The sequence below is a fragment of the Nerophis lumbriciformis genome, linkage group LG01 (assembly GCF_033978685.3).
Source record: "Nerophis lumbriciformis linkage group LG01, RoL_Nlum_v2.1, whole genome shotgun sequence".
NCBI lineage: Eukaryota > Metazoa > Chordata > Actinopteri > Syngnathiformes > Syngnathidae > Nerophis > Nerophis lumbriciformis.
This window is the reverse complement of record NC_084548.2, coordinates 77,486,591-77,509,301: the sequence shown is the minus strand read 5'-3', so window position 1 is coordinate 77,509,301 and position 22,711 is coordinate 77,486,591. Positions and strand designations below refer to the sequence as shown.

The window sequence follows — 22,711 nt, the reverse complement described above, 5'->3', positions numbered from 1 at the left end:
TTATCAGTATTATCGATAAACCGCGGTAAAATCCCAGACGGTTAGTACTGATTCCAATTTTTAATAAGCGTCAAAATAATTGTAAAATCACATTTTGAGGCGATACTGTCAATTGAGCAACATGCTAGCATGAATACAAGACACAATAAACACTTCATATGGCTCTATAAGGAAACAAATGTAATGTTTTTTCTGCCTAGTAAAGTATTTTGTGTCGTTTATTCATGTATTGAAAAACAAAACTTGCTTTTAAGAGTACTTTTTGAGCACATTTTCATATCGTTCATTCCTAAAGTGTATATTTGAACAACGCAACCAATCAAGCAATCGATTTCACTCATTGCTATTATTGCTACTATTGTTCGCTCAGTGTCATGTTTTATTAATTTATCCATGTACTATTTATATTTACATTTATTTCAAAATATGTTTTGTACTATTTTTCAGATTTGCTATTTTCCTGTACATGAAGTAAAGTTTGATTGATTAAAACGACATATTTCAACACCACTACCCAAAAAAAAAACAGATAATTGTAAAAATAAAACCAAAAAAAAAAAAAAAAAAAGTCGAGCTCTTCAGCCAGTATCGACCTGAAACCGATACCACTACAGTATCGGTGATATCGTTATTGGGCTCGATCCAGCCAGCTCTCATCGCGCACGCCGCCTGACGCCAGAAGAAGTCTTGTGTTTTTCAAATAGTACTTTTAAAGATGGTGTACTTTAGAAGTAGCGTGAAGTGATGTGTTGGCGGGATTGAGAGATGAAGTGAAGCGTCCAACGAACAAAGAAAGAAAGAAAGAAAGAAAGAAAGAAAGGCTGTTCAGTCTCCATTGTTGTCCGTCTGAGTCCGGGTGGTCCACAAGGTGAGCAAAAGCCTCTTTAAATGTCCTCTTTCCTCACACCGCCCTAGAAAAGTCGACTTGTAATACCGTGGCGCTCTTATGAAGCTAAACCAAGCCGAGCTCGTAAAAGTGCTGCTAAGCTAGGCTAGCTAATACACTTCATTCATTCTTTTCATTCCCGCGTGTCTTCACTCCGAATAAACACCGACGGATGGAAGAGAAGTTACAAGTTAGTTAACATGTGTGTAACGTTGCCAGGATGACTGCATTTACCACTTCTATCACACCGCACACTAATACAGTCTTTTTCAACCACTGTGTCGCGGCACACTAGTGCGATGGGAGATGATCTCATTTCACCTATTTGGGTTCAAAATATTTTTTGCAAAGCAGTAATTATCGTCTGCAAATGATGTGTCGTTGTTGAGTGTCTGTGCTGTCGAGCGCTCGGCAGAGTAACCGTGTAATACTCTTCCATATCAGTAGGTGGCAGCAGGTGGCTAATTGCTTTGTAGATGTGGGAAACAGCGGGAGGCAGTGTGCAGGTAAAAAAAAAGGTGTCAAATACTTAAACCAAAAATAAACAAAAGGTGAGTGCCCCTAAGAAAAGGCATTGAAGCTTAGGGAAGGCTATGCAGAACCAAACTAAAACTGAACTGGCTACAAAGTAAACAAAAACAGAATGCTGGACGACAGCAAAGACTTACTGTGGAGCAAAGACAATGTACATCCGAACATGACATGACAATCAACAATGTCCCCACAAAGGAGGATGAAAACAAGTGAAATTGTTGTGTTTACTGAGAGGAGGTGACGGCAAACAGACACCAGGGGGCAGTACCGTATTTTCCGCACTATAAGGCGCACCGGATTATTAGCCGCACCTTCAATGAATTACATATTTCATAACTTTGTCCACCAATAAGCCGCCCCGGACTACAAGCCGCGCCTACGCTGCGCTAAAGGGAATGTCAAAAAAACAGTCAGATAGGTCAGTCAAACTTTAATAATATATTAAAAACCAGCGTTCTAACAACTCTGTTCACTCCCAAAATGTACGCAAATGTGCAATCACAAACATAGTAAAATTCAAAATAGTGCAGAGCAATAGCAACATAATGTTGCTCGAACGTTAATGTCACAACACACAAAATAAACATAGCGCTCACTTTCTGAAGTTATTCTTCATTCGTAAATCCTTCGTCTTCGGTGTCCGAAGTGAAAAGTTGGGCAAATTTACGATCCACTGGCAGATGTTGGCGTCGTCTGGCGCTGCCTCCTCGTCTTAGTGAAGGTGTGTTCGCCTTCTGTCTTCCATTGTTCCCACGCAGTTAGCAGTCTAGCTTCGAATGCCCTGTTGACACCAATATCTAGCGGCTGGAGGTCTTTTGTCAATCCACCCGGAATGACGGCGAGTATTGAATTAAGCGTGTAAGCGTGTCTCTCAATGTGCTGTTATGAGCTAGCAAATATAACAACTACACTACCCAGCATGCAACGATAGTTACGAGCATGCGCGGTAGCCCTGAGAAGTTCCCACGCAGTTAGCAGTCTAGCTTCGAATGCCCTGTTGACACCAATATCTAGCGGCTGGAGGTCTTTTGTCAATCCACCCGGAATGACGGCGAGTATTGAATTAAGCGCGTAAGCGTGTCTCTCAATGTGCTGTTATGAGCTAGCAAATATAACAACTACACTACCCAGCATGCAACGATAGTTACGAGCATGCGCGGTAGCCCTGATAAGCGATGTTGTATGCTGGCAGTTAGAATGTGGTTATGAGCACGCTGTGAGAAAACGTTGAGAACTCAGTTAACACGCCTCGTCTGCATTATTTATAATTAGACAGACAACACACTTAATAGGAGCCATTTTGGGGTCTTTACATAAACACACAAATGGAAATGAAACGTCACATATCCCAGCATGCACCGCGCGCTTCTTCTACGGGGAAAAAAGATGGCGGCTGTTTACCGTAGTTGCGAGACCTAAACTTTATGAAAATGAATCTTAATATTTATCCATATATAAAGCGCACCGGGTTATAAGGCGCACTGTCAGCTTTTGAGAAAGTTTGTGGTTTTTAGGTGCGCCTTATAGTGCGGAAAATACGGTATATACAATTATTTATTATATATATATATATATATATATATATATATATATATATATATATAAATAATAACAAACAATACTACTAAACTAAGGAAATGGAGTGTGAACTAGAATACAAGAGTGTGTGGTGTAAGACTATGTGTGTAGTTAACTGAAGTGAGTGTTACCAACGTGTTGAACGAGATACGAGGAAGTCCATGGGGCAGGCAGGTTATCCGGGGCAAGAGAGAGGCGTCGGAATCCAGGGGCGAGCAAGAGGTCGAGGAACGAAGGAAGCAGTCAGAGTCCAGAGGGAGATCCAGGGGAAAATGAGACGCACAGCTCACTTTCCAGGCGACGGAGGGTACTGCGGGGACACGGGAGAAGACAAGGGACAAATCAAGGCACGGAGAGGAAACACGAATATAGCATAAAGCTTGTTGCTTACGGTACACCATGAGAAAGCTATGTTCCCGCGCTGATCCTTGGGTCCACTGGTCCTTTATTGAGCTTGCCCTCATCAGACCCAGGAGTGTAGATTGCCGGTGAGTGATTGCAGCTGGTGGCTGCTGCAGGGCGGGGACGCGCGCGGCGCGTCCCTGGATGTGCGCACCCGTGGGCGTGTCCCGAGGTGCGCACAGACGGATGAGCGGCGTTGGCAGGAGCCTGAGCCGTAACAGAAATATTCTTGATTGCTAAAACAAAGCAGATGCGGGAAATATCGCTCAAAGGAAGACATGAAACTGCTACAGGAAAATACCAAAAAAAGAGAAAAAGCCACCAAAATAGGAGTAAAACACTACACACAGGAAAACAGCAAAAAAGTCCAAATAAGTCAGGGTGTGATGTGACTGGTGGTGACAGTACACCTACTTTGAGACAAGAGCTATATTGATGCATGCTTGTTATGCTTTAAAGCAGGGGTGCTCATTACGTCGATCGCGAGCTACCGGTCGATTTCGGAGGGTGTGTCAGTCGATCACCAGCCAGGCATTAAAAAAATAGTCCTAAAAATGAGCGATCATAAATCTTCACTATGACGTCACTTGATTGACATTCACGGCACCCGAGGGTCTTCTGAGATGACGCCGGCTGCTGCCAGCTCATTAAAATTACCGACTGGAAGGCGAGAAACACTTTATTTCAACAGACTCTGGCGCCGTACCTGTCGTCAAAACTCCAAAGACCGACTGCACAGTTGCACAGTTGCGCTAACAAAATAAGAGTCTCAGAAAGCTGGCGTGCACAGGCTAGCAAGCTACGGAGTTTGCCGACAATGTATTTCTTGTAAAGTGTATACAAAGGAGTACGGAAGCTGGACAAATAAGATGCCAAAAACCAACCACTTTCATGTGGTATTGGACAGAAAGGAGGACTTTTTTTCTCCTCCATTCGAAAATGCAAACCTTATCAGCACCACTGTCTGATTCCTATCAATGCAAGTCATCACAATCAGGTAATACACCAACTTATATTCTTGTCTTCATGAAAGAAAGGAATCTATATGTGTTAAACATGCTTGTATTATCATTAAACACCTTTAACTTATTAACAATATTAACTATATGTGTTAAACATGCTTGTATTATCTTTAAACACCTTTAACCTATTAACAATATTAACTATATGTGTTAAACATGCTTGTATTATCTTTAAACACCTTTAACTTGTTAACAATAATAACTATATGTGTTAAACATGCTTGTATTATCTTTAAACACCTTTAACTTATTAACAATATTAACTATATGTGTTAAACATGCTTGTATTATCTTTAAACACCTTTAACTTGTTAACAATATTAACTATATGTATTAAACATTCTTGTATTATCATTAAACACCTTTAATTTTTTAACAATATTAACTATGTGTTAAACATGCTTGTATTATCATTAAACACCTTTAACTTGTTAACAATATTAACTATATGTGTTAAACATGCTTGCATTATCATTAAACACCTTTAACTTGTTAACAAAAACATATATTTCATAAATAAGTAAATATAAATGATATATATGAATGAGGTAGATCCCCACGACTTGATCAATTGAAAAGTAGCTCGCCTGCAGAAAAAGTGTGAGCACCCCTGCTTTAAAGTCATATCCAACAATTGCGACGACAACTTTTTACTGTCGACTGAGTTTCGTTTTTGAATGATTTCTGCTGGTGGTGTGCCTCCGCATTTTTTCAACGCAAAAAATGTGCCTTGGCTGAAAAAAGGTTGAAAAACACTGCACTAATACATGCTGGCTTCAAAAATAACCCAATTTCAACCCAACTGCTGGTTCAGAAAAGAACAAACCCCTTATTTCAGTTATATTAACTCAATATTTTGGGTTAATTTTGTCAACCAATCATTTAACCAAAAAGTTGAGTTATGGTAACTTCATGTTGGGTTATTACCAACCAAACTATTGGTTGGTAACTATCACTTAACCCAAAAGTTTAGTTATGCTAACTCAATGTTGGTTGATTCATAACCCAACTATTGGGTTGAATTTATTTCATACAAAAGCTGAGTTATGCTCACTCCAGTGTTGGGTTATTCCAAACCCAACTATTGGGTTGCGCAATTTAGCGCTCCTTGACCCAATAGTTGGTTAAAAATGATCAATTTGACTGCTGGTTTGTCCTGCTCCTTCCCAACTACTGATCAAAATGATTTTCATTCCATTGTAATATACTCAAAAGCAAGATATGAGTGACATTTTTTTTACAAGAATTGCCGTGTATGCGTGGAGGCAAAGTGCAGGTAAGGAAATGATTTATTGTCCATAAATCATGCAGGACACAAACAAAAGAGCACCAGCGTACCGATAGCGGAATAGCCAACAAGAAAAGCTTAGCATGTAAACAGGCAAACAAAAAGACGAAGTTTAGCTCAGGAATCAAATTAGTAGCCCTAACTGTTGCGTGGAAGCAAATAAGAAAGCCAGACTGAGTGTGGCGAAAAGCAGGGAATAAGTAGTTCTCTGATTAGTGCCCAGGAGCAGGTGAGCATCCCGAACACTAATCAGAGGCAGGTGAAAACAATCTAGAGGGGCGGGTCACCCACATATGCGGTTCTCTCCAAGGTTTCTCATAGTCATTCACATGGACGTCCCACTGGGGTGAGTTTTTCCTTGCCCTTATGTGGACTCTGTACCGAGGAAGTCATTGTGGCTTGTGCAGCCCTTTGAGACACTTGTGATTTAGGGCTATATAAATAAACATTGATTGATTGATTGATTGATTGATTGATCTGCAGTCATGGCAACTAAAACACAAACCTAGGGGTGCTCAAAACAGGAACTGGGGAAATCAAAACCTAAACAAACTGGAGCAGGTGCTAGCCGAGGAACAGGAACTGGAGCTAGCCGAGGAGCAGGAACTAGAGCTGGTGGCGTCTGCAAGCCCACCGGAGATGATGGTGGCGTCTGCAAGCCCACCGGAGATGATGGTGGCATCTGCAAGCCCACCGGAGATGATGGTGGCCTCTGCAAGCCCACCGGAGATGATGGTGGCGTCTGCAAGCCCACCGGAGATGATGGTGGCGTCTGCAAGCCCACCGGAGATGATGGTGGCGTCTGCAAGCCCACCGGAGATGATGGTGGCGTCTGCAAGCCCACCGGAGATGATGGTGACGTCTGCAAGCCCACCGGAGATGATGGTGGCGTCTGCAAACCCATCGGAGATGATGGTGGCCTCTGCAAGCCCACCAGAGATGATGGTGGCGTCTGCAAGCCCACCGGAGATGATGGTGGCGTCTGCAAGCCCACCGGAGATGATGGTGGCGTCTGCAAGCCCACCGGAGATGATGGTGGCGTCTGCAAGCCCACCGGAGATGATGGTGGCGTCTGCAAGCCCACCGGAGATGATGGTGACGTCTGCAAGCCCACCGGAGATGATGGTGGCGTCTGCAAGCCCATCGGAGATGATGGTGGCCTCTGCAAGCCCACCGGAGATGATGGTGGCGTCTGCAAGCCCACCGGAGATGATGGTGGCGTCTGCAAGCCCACCGGAGATGATGGTGGCGTCTGCAAGCCCACCGGAGATGATGGTGGCGTCTGCAAGCCCACCAGAGATGATGGTGGCGTCCGCAGGCCCACCTGGGCTGAGGTTAGCCATGAGCATGGCGGAGGTGGTCTAGCTGGGGTTTGCGACTTGGCATGCGACTTGGCATGCCGACGGACTGGTGGATACCAGACGCGCTCCGGAACAGTCTTTACGGGTGGGTGGCGGGAGGTCAGGAGGGGGGTAGAATCCTCCCCTTTAAATTGTCCAAAATGTTCATCTCTCCTTCCAATAGGAGAGTGACGAGGAGACAGGGAAGACAAAGTCTGTGACGTGGGCGGGGCTATGGTCCATAGAGGCGGAGTCAGAGTCACTGGGGGCGGAGGTGACTGAGGTTGACTAAATCTAGCTTTCAACAAAATGTCCTGATAATACTTTATTCTTGGAATAAAGTCAGTAAGAGGTGGCTGACAACGGGTGACAGAAGGCAAAAAAAAAAAAATCCTGATCCGTGACTTCCTTTGATGACGCCGGCGGAATGATGTCATCGCCAAGCGCCGGTTCAGTGACGTCATCAGAGCAAGAGTGCATTCTTTCGACCGCCCATGTAGTGAACTGTTTGGCAAAGTGATGAATTGGATTACCAAAGTTCGGCGGCGAGGAATACTGGTCTGATTGAGGAATCTTGCTGTCCGGAGGAGGAGTTTGGGGGAGAGGCGCGTCATGACTGCGAAAAGAAGCCTTTCTGACTGGCTTTCGTCTTCGCCAGCGCGTCTCCATCTCCTCGTGGCCCGTCTGCGGAAGAACGTTTGCTGCCTTCGTTCTGTCACGTGGGGGTCGCAGCTTGCTGCGGGGTTGTTCTTCCAACGCAAAAACGGCTCCGGACGACAGCGTAAAGGTAGGAAGTGATTTATTTCTCATAAATCATCCAATGAACAAAACAACAGGGATGCGTGCCGAGCGCACGGGAAGCTAAGGTACTACTTCTTAGCATAGACAAAAGACAGGGAACTCAAAAACTCACGTGACAATTGCATGGAGCAAACACAACGAAGGCAGAACGAGTGACTGGCAAAGGCAACTTAAATAATGCCTCTGATTAGCGCTCGGGAAGCAGGTGAGCGGTCGAGCACTAATCAGAGACAGGTGAACACAATGAGTGACCATGACAACCAAAACAAACTCTCAGGAGCACAACCAAGAACTAAAGCAGTCCAAAACTAACAGAAAATAACTAAACAAACATGATCCGGACCACGGATCATGACACCAACATACACGCAGCTCTTCCACAGCCTCGGCAGTGAAACACTTAATGGTCCTCATAACAGGTTTAGCCAGTTTCAGTCTCTGTCTGTATGAAGGGATTAAGTGCACCATCACGTGATCTGATAGTCCAAGAGCAGCGAGCCGGACTGCATGAAAGGCCTTGCTTATTGTAGTGTAGCAGTGATCCAAAGTGTTCTCCTCTCTGGTCGGGCATTTAATAAACTGCCTATACTTGGGTAATTCATGGCTCAAATTTCCCTTGTTAAAGTCACCAAGCACGATAACAAGAGAGTCCGGAAAAGAACGTTCCACATGTAAGATCTGGCCTGCAAGCGTGCGCTGAGAGTCACGCACGTCCGCGCCGGGTGGGATGTAAACAGCCACCAGTATGAATGAAATGATCTCACGCGGTGAGTAAAAGGGCTTACAGTGAATGAAAATGGATTAGAGAAGGAGAGCAGTGTTTGGATATCATCGTCACGTCTGTACACCAGCTGTTGTTGATGAAGAAGCAAACTCCGCCGCCTCTTTTTTTGCCGGAGAGCCCCGCGTCTCGGTCCTCGCGGAGAAGTTGAAAGCCCTCCAGTTGAACCGTGCTGTCCGGGACACTCGCGCTCAGCCATGTCTCCGTGAAGCACAAAACACAAGATGAGGAAAAGTCCTTGTTTCTTCTCATCAGCAACGCTAGCTCGTCCATCTTGTTGGCAAGTGAGCGGACGTTGGAGAGAAAGATGCCAGGTAAGGGTGTGCGTTAGAGATGCGCGGTTTGCGGGCACAATTGCGGAGTCCGCGGATTATCCGCGAATCGGGCGGATGAAATTTTAAAAAATTAGATTTTATCAGCGGGTCGGGTCGGGTCGGGTCGGGCGATTGAAATTTAAAAAAATTAGATTTTAAATAGATTCAGGCGGGTGGCAGTTAAACCAATTGGGAAATATATATACATAGTTAAATGTTGTTACCCACATACGAAAAACGAGCAGGCACCTGCAGCATATGCCACAACAGAAGAAAAAAAGAAAAAGAGATGGACACTTTTACGGAGCGGAGAAGGCCCCCGACGCCTCGCCGGGGTCCGGGACCGAGGCCCCTTCCCCCGAGAGGGCCCCACCGGGAGCCGTAGCTGAGGCGATCCGCGAGAAGGGCCCGACGCACGTCCAGGGTCACCACTGCGCCCACCGCACCGACACCCCGCCTCGTCCGCCTTCGCCGCGGCCGGCGTCACGCGCAGCAGATAAGCAGCTTACCTGCCCGCCACCCCCGTGGCCGGGGGTTCGTAACAGGGGTCACTCCGCGCGCTCCGCCCGCGCAGCTTACCTGCCCGCCACCCCTGTTGCCGGGGGCGCGTAACAGGGGTCACTCCGCGCGCAGTGCGCTCACGAAAGGGGTGGGGCTCACCCTGGTTGATATAGACAGCAGGACGGTGGCCATGGAAGTCGGAACCCGCTAAGGAGTGTGTAACAACCCACCTGCCGAATCAACTAGCCCTGAAAATGGATGGCGCTGGAGCGTCGGGCCCATACCCGGCCGTCGCCGGCAGCGAGACGCGCTTGGAGGTGCGCTCAGCGCGGCTCCCATATAATTGCGCACTGGTGTGCGTCTGGGTCGTGACAGCGTGGCACGCGAATGTCTGTGCTGCATTGGATCAGTCTCCTTTCTTTAACAGGCAAAAGCTTTATAACCTCACTTATGCCTTGCATCGTCTATATTAGATATATAACAACGGGCGGGTGCGGGCGGGTGCGGTTCTGATCAAATGTTACATCGGGTGGATGGCGGATGGTTGACGACTTTCTGATGCGGTTGCGGATGAAATAATTGCCTATCCGCGCATCTCTAGCAGGCGGTTTTACATCAGGGTCCAAACTTAAATTGAACATAACAGCACAGTGATCGGAAAACACAGCATCACCAACAACGACATTGTCAACATTAAAACCATAAGACAGTACAAGGTCTAGAGTGTGTCCGTGTACATGCGGTGGGCCAGTAACATGCTGAGCCCAATTAAAACCTTCGATCAAGTCCAAAAACTCTCCGGCCATGGGTTTAGAAGGACAGCAAACGTGTACATTAAAATCACATCAGTACTTACAACATGTAGTAGATAATAGTACCTGTACACACATACAGTACCTACAACATGTAGTACCTGTACCTACAGATACTAGTACCTGTACCTACAACATGTAGTTGGTATATTTGTGTGTGTGCTGGCAGGTGATGGTGCAGTCATGACCCCTGGCAATGGCAACACAAACAGTAGCCACCAGCGAGGAGGGAGCAAGGCAGTCCAGGCCATAGTCCAGTCCCACATCCTGACACACTTCATAGAGGGCTTTGTCATCCAGGAAGGTGCCCAGCCTTTCCCGGTGAGTATTCCGTCACGTCACCAACTCAACACACAGTCGCCATGTTATAAATACATCCTCCTTTATGACATGACTGTGGTATACAAATTGCTGCAAAGTAGGATTGTTTTGAATAAATCCAATATTAAATTGTCCCTAGTGTGTGAATGTTGTCTGTCTATCTGTGTTGGCCCTGCGATGAGGTGGCGACTTGTCCAGGGTGTACCCCGCCTTCCGCCCGATTGTAGCTGAGATAGGCTCCAGCGACCCCGAAGGGAATAAGCAGTTGAAAATGGATGGATGGATGGATTTTCATAGTTGGATCAAATAAAGAAACAGTTTATAATAACAAGTGTGTCCAAACTACGTCTTCCATTTGACTCGCTAGACGGCACAAGTTCAGTTAGCAAAATGGCCGAGAGCGGTGTATTGACATCATAGCCGACAAAGGTGACTCGACTATTATTTATACTCCTAAGAGAACACAGCACAGTATTGACTTAAAAGATACAATCCAAACAACCTCCCCTAGTCACGGTGCAAAAAAACAAATAATCAAGCAGCACAAACTGTAACAAACATGGTCACACATAACACCACCTGCTCATTCAACTTTGTGGATATTATAAAAAAAAAACATCTAAGTTACACCAATTTAAAATCCATTACAAGGCATGATGGGAAAAATGCAACACACTCACACATTTATCCATGTTTGTAGCTGCTTGATATTTCTGATGGATTAAAAAGCCTTAAGGAGGTTGTCATGGAAGTAAACACAAGGTAGGAGGCCAACTTAATATCCAATAATTATATATCCATTATGATATAATGCACTCATATACTGTATATGTAAAGGTTTTATATATGTGAGATATATATATATATATTACTTTGCTTTCAGCCCTCGGACAAATTTTTGAAGCCCAATGCGGCCCCCCTAGTCAAAAAGTTTGGAGAGCCCTGGTTTATAAGCTTATAATAGGATTGGGTGAAATGGTGTGACATGTATATGGCATACCTGCCAACTACTCCGGTTTTCCCGTAATTAGTACGGTTTTCATCAACCTATTCCGGGTTACGGTTGCAGTGATAAAAAATACGGTTTTTCATTAATTAAAAAAAAAAAAATTTTTTAAGTTTTATTCACGAAATCGCGTAACAACAATGACAATCGACACTGCTTCCCGTAACTTCCTATCGAGCCATTCCCAATGCCATGCACGAGGCTATTTATAGCACCGCTGCCAAGCACGAGGCACCAGTTGCCATTGTTTCCAAAGGAGCGAACGATCATGGAATCAGCCGGAGAAAAATCGCAAACGAGTCTTAAACCGAAAAGAAAACTGCAGTCATTCCGTGAAGAATATTCAAAAGCCTATCCGGGAATAATTATCCGTTCCAAAAAGGGTGAAAACTACGCGAATTGCACCTTGTGCAGACAAGATTTTTCGATCGGACACGGAGGAATTAGCCATGTAAAAGACCACGTTGGGACAAAAAAACACAAGTCTAATGCCGTTGCTAAATTTGGATTTTAGCCACAAAAAGGTAATGACACCAATGTTATCTATTGGAATTGTTTAGTACTGTTATACTGTTAAAAGTGTTTATACTATTTATGCTTTCAAGTTCAAAATTTGCTTTATATTACTATAGAGTCCTTTTAACGAATGAGTTTGATGGTTTATCACAAACCTTAAATGAAAGAAGTCCTTTGTTCTCCTGCACCATGCATGCGCTTTGGCCTTGCTTCGTGTTTGGTGCGCAATCCTGTCGGCTGTATTTCACAGCACGACATACTGTTAAAAGTGTTTATACTATTTATGCTTTCAAGTCCAAGTTGAAGAAATCTTGTTAAATGTTGACAGCATAACTACCAAAATACAGAAGTATGTCCTTAATATTTTTGCAGTGCTATTTCTGTTGAAAAGTTCAAATGATTACATTAGAGATGTGATGTGCCACTTTTCAAGTGTCTGATGGCTTCAATTCATTTTCATGAATTTTTCATATTTTGAATTCTTTTGAAAGGCTTACAAAAAAACTACATTTGAATTGTAATTCCATGCTATTGACAGGACTATTAATTTTAATGAAGTTGGCTTACCATGTTTACAGTATGATAATTGTGATAGAAATGTGAATTTTAGGCACAGAATATGTTTTACAATTGAACAAGGCAGTAGATTATACAAGCTTGGACAGAAAGTTAATAATGACACCAATTTTTTTTTTTAATGGAATTGTTTAGTACTGTTTTATCATTTGTTTACTGTAAAAAGTGTTTATACTTTCAATTAACAAATTGAAGTCTTGTGAAAGGTTGACAGGATAACTGGCATTAACTGTCAAAATAATTTCAAACTATTGAAGTTAGCTTACAGAATAAACATGTCAATCAACCCATATGATTTTTGCTGTAATATTTTTGTTTTGAAAAGTCACTGTGACTGATAGAAAAGTGATGGTTTTAGCAACATTTTAACCTGTCTGAATGCAATCCATCATTTTGCGTCGGGGGGCAAAGCCTGAACCCCCCACCAGGACTTTGTCCTGGACCTACCGGGGCCTGCAGCCCCTGGACCCTGGCTACTAGGTTTTTCTGATTTCAAAAGTTGGCAGGTATGATATGGTGATAATATATTGAGCTGTAATGAGGATATATATTATTTGCTTTATAAATGATGAGAGAACTGTGATGAGGTGGCGACTTGTCCAGGGTGTACCCCGCCTTACTCCCGATTGTAGCTGAGATAGGCTCCAGCGCCCCCCGCGACCCCGAAGGGAATAAGCGGTAGAAAATGGATGGATGGATGATGAGAGAAATGGTGTGACATGTATACGGTGATAATATATTGAGCTGTAATGAGGATATTATTTGCTTTATAAATGATGAGAGAAGTTTCCGCCCAGCACGCTCATCTTTTGGCACCAACCAAATCCCGCTGCTGACTCACGTAAACCCAGCGGTTCCCTGTTACGCTACCTGGCGTGCGCGTAACGTCACGCCCGGTTTGTACTTTGGCAATTGGCGATCACTCCAGCAGCACTGAGAGCAGACTCAGCCAAACGACCTCTAGGCAATGTTGCAGAGTTTTCATGCCAAAAAAGAAAATGACTAAAAAAAATTCTCAAAGTACCGTATTTTCCGCACTATAAGCCGCACCTAAAAACCACAATTTTTCACAAAAGCTGACAGTGCGGCTTATAACCCGGTGCGCCTTATATATGGATTAATATAAATATTTATTTTCATAAAGTTTCGGTCTCGCAACTACGGTAAACAGCCGCCATCTTTTTTCCCCGTAGAAGAGGAAGCGCTTCTTCTTCTATGGTATGCAACTGCCAAGGTAAGCACCCGCCCCCGTAGAAGAGGAAGCGCTTCTTCTTCTACGGTAAGCAACCACCCGCCCCCGTAGAAGAAGAAGAAGCGCGCGGGTATTACGTTTCATTTCCTTTGTGTGTTCCATGTTGATATACGACTCCATGCGCGCCCACATCACAGATGGTGTCAAAAAACAAGTGAAGCACACAAATACAACACTCGCCGTCATTCCGGGTGGGTTAACCAAAGAACTCCAACCGCTGGATATTGGTGTCAACAGGGCATTTAAAGCACGACTGCGAACGGCGTGGGAACAATGGATGACCGAAGGCGAACACACCTTCACTAAGACAGGGAGACAGCGCCGGACGACATACGCCAACATCTGCCAGTGGATCGTAAATGCCTGGGCGGATATTTCGGTCACAACTGTGGTCCGAGCTTTCCGGAAGGCAATGACTTCGACGAGACGGAGCCGGCCATTTTGGATCCCGTATTCGCCCAACTTTTTAATTCGGACACCGAAGGAGAAGAATTCGAGGGATTTATGAATGAAGAATAACTTCAGAAAGTGAGCGTTATGTTTATTTTGTGTGTTGTGACATTAACGTTCGAGCAACATTATGTTGCTATTGCTCTGCACTATTTTGAATTTTACTATGTTTGTGATTGCACATTTGCGTACATTTTGGGAGTGAACAGAGTTGTTAGAACGCTGGTTTTTAATATATTATTAAAGTTTGACTGACCTATCTGACTGTTTTTTGACATTCCTTTAGCGCAGTTAGATGCGGCTTATAACACGGGGCGGCTTATAGGTGGACAAAGTTTTGAAATATGCCGTTCATTGAAGGCGCGGCTTATAACCCAGGGCGGCTTATGGTGCGGAAAATACGGTAAGGCTCCAGTTTTCCCAAAAAGTTAGCTTTATGCTAATATGCATTAGCTTTGCTAATGACATGCTGATTAGCACTCGCAATTTGACATGGCAATTTGTGTACCTCCAAATGTGTTGATGGGAACTACGACTAACAATCAAACAGCTGCTGTGTAACAACGTACAACACTTACAGCATTAACACTTTTTGGGGCGCGACAAAAACACAGCATAAACTATACACTAGGCTTCATTTGAAGGTACAACTCTTGTGTGTACGACTCATGTTTTTTTATAAATGTCTATTTTATTTTGGTGAAATCTATGAATAGTGTCAGTTTCCAATTGGAGCGTTTTCTTTCCGTCTGCAGGTGGAACATCCCACCTTCTCAGTGGACTGCCTCAGGAAACACACCTCACACCCAAGGATGAACGGTGAGTCCTGGAACTCTGGCCTTAGTCCCAGTCAGCTCCCAGGGTCTTCAACCTTGGGGCGCATCCACTTGTGGCCTTTTTCAAGACAACCACAACCTTTGCAGATGTTTGAAGAAGAAGAAGAAGAAAAACTGGTGCATTTTTGTGTGTTTTTTCTTCCCAGACTCCAAGTGTCCGCAAGAGGCCGCGCTCACCTGTGAGCTCTGTGGCAAGGTGGACTTTGCATTTGTCTTCAGAAGGTCCAAGAGGTTCTGTTCCACAGTCTGTGCTAAACGGTATGAACTCCAACCCAAACGTCTTCTTGGAACAGCAGTGGAATATTCTTCTGTGCTAAGATTAGATTTGATTAAAGATGTAACAATGAACAACATTCATGATAACTGCACTTTGATCGCTCAGCTAACATGAAAACAGGAGACATTAGCGTCTTTCCCCATTGAGAAAGGACAATGTAAAGGTTTGTAAAGACACAACTGTGTGAGCATGTAAGATATTCACCATGGCTCTGACAACAGACTGATCCTTCTAGCCTCAGAGGAATACAAGACGCAGGTGCGTTCAAGGACCACTGAACAGAGTAGGACACCACAACAAAATAGTTTTGGTCATTTAAGAGAAGTGTGGACAGAAGCATGTTAAAGTAAGCAGATATTAACAGTTCATCCATCAATCAATCAATGTTTATTTATATAGCCCTAAATCACAAGTGTCTCAAGCCACAACAACATCCTCGGTACAGAGCCCACATAAGGGCAAGGAAAAACTCACAACCCAGTGGGACGTCGATGTGAATGACTATGAGAAACCTTGGAGAGGACTGCATATGTGGGTGACCACCCCCCTCTAGGGGAGACCGGATGCAATGGACGTCGAGTGGGTCTGACATAATATTGTGGAAGTCCAGTCCATAGTGGATCTAACATAATAGTGTGAGAGTCCAGTCCATAGTGGATCTAAAATAATATTGTGAAAGTCCAGTCCATAGTGGATCTAACATAATAGTGTGAGAGTCCAGTCCATAGTGGATCTAACATAATAGTGTGAGAGTCCAGTCCATAGTGGATCTAACATAATAGTGAGAGTCCAGTCCATAGTGGATCTAACATAATAGTGTGAGAGTCCAGTCCATAGTGGATCTAACATAATAGTGTGAGAGTCCAGTCCATAGTGGATCTAACATAATAGTGAGAGTCCAGTCCATAGTGGATCTAACATAATAGTGAGAGTCCAGTCCATAGTGGATCTAACATAACAGTGAGAGTCCAGTCCATAGTGGATCTAACATAATAGTGTGAGAGTCCAGTCCATAGTGGATCTAACATAATAGTGTGAGAGTCCAGTCCATAGTGGATCTAACATAATAGTGTGAGAGTCCAGTCCATAGTGGATCTAACATAATAGTGAGAGTCCAGTCCATAGTGGATCTAACATAATAGTGTGAGAGTCCAGTCCATAGTGGATCTAACATAATAGTAAGAGTCCAGTCCATAGTGGGGCCAGCAGGAAACCATCCCGAGTGGAGACGAGTCAGCAGTGCAGAGATGTTCCCAACCGATACACAGGCAAGCGGTCCACCCCGGGTCCTGACTCTGGACAGCCAGCACTTCATCAGGGGGGGGGGGGGCTTGCATCTAATTTGTCAACATTCTTAAGATACTATAAACAATATTAACACTTTGGAAAGTTAGCGTTGCAAAAAGTCATTTCATGAGATAAAAATGTCTTTATTTTCCTGTCCCAGATACAACGTAGGATGCACAAAAAGAATGTCTCTCTTCCTAAATGACAAGTCTCCGCTGGAGGACAGCAAGAAACAAAGACCACTGGATGAAAAGCACAACAAGGCCATTGTGGAGTGTCAAAAGCAGGTAATGTTTCTTCAGTATGACTCATTTGAAGACGCTGGCTTTAAGGCTTTCATTGATTGATTGATTGATTGATTGATTGAGACTTTTATTAGTAGATTGCACAGTACAGTACATATTCCCTACAATTGACCACTAAATGGTAACACCCCAATAAGTTTTTACACTTGTTTAAGTCGGGGTCCACTTAAATTGATTCATGATACAGATATATACTATCATATATACTTGTTCATAAATATATATATATATATATATATATATTAGAGATGCGCGGATAGGCAATTATTTCATCCGCAACCGCATCAGAAAGTTGTCAACCATCCGCCATCCACCCGATGTAACGTTTGTTCAGAACTGCACCCGCCCGCCATCCGCCCGCACCCGCCCGTTGTTATATATCTAATATAGACGATGCAAGGCATTAGTGAGGCATACCTGCCAACTACTCCGGTTTTCCCGTAATTCGTACGGTTTTCATCAACCTATTCCGGGTTACGGTTGCAGTGATAAAAAATACGGTTTTTCATTTATTTAAAAAAAAAAAGGGTGAAAACTACGCGAATTGCACCTTGTGCAGACAAGATTTTTCGATCGGACACGGAGGAATTAGCGATGTAAAAGACCACGTTGGGACAAAAAAACACAAGTCTAATGCCGTTGCTAGCGATACAAGTGGAAAACTTTCAACGTTTTTCGTCGCCCAAACAGATTCTTTGGATGTGATAAATGCCGAAGTTTTATTTACGGAGGCAATAATTGAGCATGGACTTCCAATCGCACTGGCTGATCACATGGGACAGTTAAATGTTTGTAATGCAACCTTTAAAAATCATTACGCGGTGATCGCGGTCCCAAAAATAAACTTTTCTTGCATGATAATGTCCAGAAAAAATCACTTTATATTACTATAGAGTCCTTTTAACGAATGAGTTTGATGGTTTATCACAAACCTTAAATGAAATAAGTCCTTTGTTCTCCTGCACCATGGCCTTGCTTCGTGTTTGGTGCGCAATCCTGTCGGCTGTATTTCACAGCACGACATACTGTTAAAAGTGTTTATACTATTTATGCTTTCAAGTCCAAGTTGAAGAAATCTTGTTAAATGTTGACAGCATAACTACCAAAATACAGAAGTATGTCCTTAATATTTTTGCAGTGCTATTTCTGTTGAAAAGTTCAAATGATTACATTAGAGATGTGATGTGCCACTTTTCAAGTGTCTGATGGCTTCAATTCATTTTCATTCATTTTTCATATTTTGAATTCTTTTGAAAGGCTTACAAAAAAACTACATTTGAATTGTAATTCCATGCTATTGACAGGACTATTAATTTTAATGAAGTTAGCTTACCATGTTTACAGTATGATAATTGTGATAGAAATGTGAATTTTAGGCACAGAATATTTTTTACAATTAAACAAGGCAGTAGATTATACAAGCTTGGACAGAAAGTTAATAATGACACCAATTTTTTTTTTAAATGGAATTGTTTAGTACTGTTTTACCATTTGTTTACTGTAAAAAGTGTTTATACTTTCAATGAACAAATTGAAGTCTTGTGAAAGGTTGACAGGATAACTGGCATTGACTGTCAAAATAATTTCAAACTATTGAAGTTAGCTAACAGAATAAACATGTCAATCAACCCATATGATTTTTGCTGTAATATTTTTGTTTTGAAAAGTCACTGTGACTGATAGAAAAGTGATGGTTTTAGCAACATTTTAACCTGTCTGAATGCTAATAATCATTTTGCGTCGGGGGGGCGAAGCCCTGAACCCTCCACCAGGACTTTGTCCTGGACCTACCGGGGCCTGCGGCCCTTGGACCCTGGCTACTAGGTTTTTCTGATTTCAAAAGTTGGCAGGTATGGTGAGGTTATAAAGCTTTTGCCTGTTAAAGAAAGGAGACTGATCCAATGCAGAACAGACATTCGCGTGCCACGCTGTCACGACCCAGACGCACACCAGTGCGCAATCATATGGGAGCCGCGCTGAGCGCACCTCCAAGCGCGTCTCGCTGCCGGCGACGGCCGGGTATGAGCCCGACGCTCCAGCGCCATCCATTTTCAGGGCTAGTTGATTCGGCAGGTGGGTTGTTACACACTCCTTAGCGGGTTCCGACTTCCATGGCCACCGTCCTGCTGTCTATATCAACCAGGGTGAGCCCCACCCCTTTCGTGAGCGCACTGCGCGCGGAGTGACCCCTGTTACGCGCCCCCGGCAACAGGGGTGGCGGGCAGGTAAGCTGCGCGGGCGGAGCGCACGGAGTGACCCCTGTTACGAGCCCCCGGCCACGGGGGTGGCGGGCAGGTAAGCTGCTTACCTGCTGCGGCGAAGGCGGACGAGGCGGGGTGTCGGTGCGGTGGGCGCGGTGGTGACCCTGGACGTGCGTCGGGCCCTTCTCGCGGATCGCCTCAGCTACGGCTCCCGGTGGGGCCCTCTCGGGGGAAGGGGCCCCGGTCCCGGACCCCGGCGAGGCGTCCCTTATCCGCTCCGTAAAAGTGTCCATCTCTTTTTTTTTTCTTCTTCTGTTGTGGCATATGCTGCAGGTGCCTGCTCGTTTTTCGTATGTGGGTAACAACATTTAACTATGTATATATATTTACCAATTGGTTTAACTGCCACCCGCCTGAATCTATTTAAAATCTAATTTTTTTTTATTTCAATCGCCCGACCCGATCCGACCCGCGGATAAAATCTAATTTTTTTTAATTTCATCCGCCCGATCCGCGGATAATCCGCGGACTCCGCGGTTGTGCCCGCAAACCGCGCATCTCTAATATATACACAGTATATGTACTACCATTATTACACTTCTTTATATATATATATATATATATATATATATATATATATATATATATATATATATATAATCAATAATTTAAAGATGTAAAAATGGTTATTCATACATTTATATATATATATATATATATATATATATATATATATATATATATATATACAGTATATGTAGTACCATTATTACACTCCTTTATTTATATATGTATAATCATTTTAAAAAGTGTAAAAATAGTTATTCATAAATTAATATATATGTATACAGTATACATAGTACCATTATTACACTTCTTTATTTATATCATATATATGCATATATATATATATATATATATATATATATATATATATATATTTATATATATATATATATATATATATATATTTATAAAATCAATAATTTAAAAAAGTGTAAAAATGGTTATTCATAAATATAGATGTGTATATATATATATACACTATATATAGTACCATTATTACACTTTATTTATATATATATATATATACACTATATATAGTACCATTATTACACTTCTTTATATATATATCCATCCATCCATTTTCTACCGCTTAATCCCTTCGGGGTCGCGGGGGGTGCTGGAGCCTATCTCAGCTACAATCGGGCAGAAGGCAGTGTACACCCTGGACAAGTCGCCACCTCATGGCAGGGCCAACACAGATAGACAGACAACATTCACACACTAGGGACCATTTAGTGTTGCCAATCAACCTATCCCCAGGTGCATGTCTTTGGAGGTGGGAGGAAGCCGGAGTAGAACCCACGCAGTCACGGGAAGAACATGCAAACTCCACACAGAAAGATCCCGAGGCCGGGATTGAACTCACGACTACTCAGGACCTTCGTATTGTGAGGCAGACGCACTAACCCTTCTACCACCGTGCTGCCCATATATATATATATATATATATATATATATATATATATAAGAAAGTGTATAAATGGCTAATTATTTACATATATACACATGATATAAATATGGCCAGAATGTAATATTCCTTCTGCATTGCAATATTGAAGTGGACTGAGAACAACAATATTTATTAAATATATTAGTTTAATATTGAAGTGGACTGAGAACAATAACATGTATTAAATATATTAGTTGTGGGTGATAAGTGATGTCTTCTTGTGTGCAGAAGTCCGACCCCCACTTCCTACCGAGCGACCCCGCCCACTGGAACGTGGACCACGTCCACAGTTTTATCTGCTCGCTGCCAGGTGCATGGGGGCGGGGCCAAGACACAGGTGGGTGTTTAACCCTCTCTTGTGGCCACGCAGGTTGCCTGGAGATCGCAGAAGAGTTCCGTGGTCAGGAGATCGACGGGCAGGCGCTGCTGCTGCTGCAGGAGGACCACCTGCTGGGCGCCATGAACATCAAACTGGGACCCGCGCTCAAGATCGCCGCTCAGATCAGTTTGCTCAAAGACTTCTAGCGCCTTCATCCATGCCCATATTTGGCACGTCTGCTTCCATATTTAATGACTCTTTTCTATTTATTTCATTCATTGATAATAATTCTCCTTTATTTGGACAAATCTGCTCCCTTTATCTCCCTGCCAGTGCTGGTCTGCTTTTGGACAGGGAATCCAGTTTTTGTCCTTCTCTCCTGGCACCGTAAAATTAGTGGCACCGTCTTATTAGCCGCAGAGTTCAAAGTGTAGGTCAAAAGGTAGTGGCTTATAGTACGGTAGTAGACCTATTATGTAAGTAAAGAAGAGGAGGCAGCTGCTCACACATTCTCATACTTTCTGTAACATCCAGAGGAAAAAATGTTTTTATTTAATGGCTGACAATACTTCAGACTTCCTGGCCTTCCAACTTATTAAACTGCTGCACAATTGAGGAGATCTTCCATATTTGACACACTCCTAATGAATGGCTGATCAATTCAACACAAGATTAACATGATGTCACTGCTGCTCCAAACTGTCCTCAAATATACATTTTTTTAAACAACTTCAAGCCTTGGCCAGCTTTTTACCGACATCAAATATTTCAATGACTTTTACTGCAATGAAGTCAACCATAGCAGTGGATCTGCTGCATGACTCGTGTTTGCCAACCATAGAAAAGTTGATCTGCCGCACCACGTCTCCTCATTGTCAACATGACTCGTGTTTGCCAACCATAGAAAAGTTGATCTGCCACACCACGTCTCCTCGTTGTCAACATGACTCGTGTTTGCCAACCATAGAAAAGTTGATCTGCCGCACCACGTCTCCTCGTTGTCAACATGACTCGTGTTTGCCAACCATAGAAAAGTTGATCTGCCGCACCACGTCTCCTCGTTGTCAACATGACTCGTGTTTGCCAACCATAGAAAAGTTGATCTGCCGCACGACGTCTCCTCATTGTCAACATGACTCGTGTTTGCCAACCATAGAAAAGTTGATCTGCCACACCACGTCTCCTCGCTGTCAACATGACTCGTGTTTGCCAACCATAGAAAAGTTGATCTGCCACACCACGTCTCCTCGTTGTCAACATGACTCGTGTTTGCCAACCATAGAAAAGTTGATCTGCCACACCACGTCTCCTCGTTGTCAACATGACTCGTGTTTGCCAACCATAGAAAAGTTGATCTGCCGTACGACATCTCCTCGTTGTCAACATGACTCGTGTTTGCCAACCATAGAAAAGTTGATCTGCCGCACGACGTCTCCTCGTTGTCAACATGACTCGTGTTTGCCAACCATAGAAAAGTTGATCTGCCACACCACGTCTCCTCGTTGTCAACATGACTCGTGTTTGCCAACCATAGAAAAGTTGATCTGCCGTACGACGTCTCCTCGTTGTCAACATGACTCGTGTTTGCCA

General features: G+C 43.5%; 2 protein-coding genes across 2 annotated transcripts in view; one reads left to right on the top strand and one right to left on the bottom strand.

Annotated features, from left to right (window-relative positions):
- Positions 1–8,905, bottom strand: part of LOC133614767 (uncharacterized) — a gene marked incomplete at its 3' end in the record, with an annotated part of 38,246 nt that extends 29,341 nt beyond the window's left edge. Inside the window, exons 1-4 of the mRNA XM_072912824.1 lie at positions 8,698–8,905; positions 8,218–8,327; positions 7,584–7,734; positions 6,611–6,662 (exon numbers count right to left, since the gene is read on the bottom strand). Coding sequence (XP_072768925.1) covers positions 6,611–6,662; positions 7,584–7,734; positions 8,218–8,327; positions 8,698–8,905 — 521 coding nt within the window. The remainder of the gene's footprint in view (positions 1–6,610; positions 6,663–7,583; positions 7,735–8,217; positions 8,328–8,697) is intronic.
- On the top strand, positions 615–22,190 carry LOC133612588 (polyhomeotic-like protein 2). Its single transcript, XM_061970151.2, has 7 exons — positions 615–868; positions 10,429–10,580; positions 15,136–15,199; positions 15,363–15,474; positions 16,941–17,067; positions 21,031–21,112; positions 21,173–22,190. Exons 2-7 carry the CDS (start codon positions 10,443–10,445, stop codon positions 21,325–21,327), a joined length of 678 nt encoding a protein of 225 aa, XP_061826135.2. The 5' UTR covers positions 615–868; positions 10,429–10,442; the 3' UTR covers positions 21,328–22,190.
- Positions 22,191–22,711: the final 521 nt, after the last annotated feature.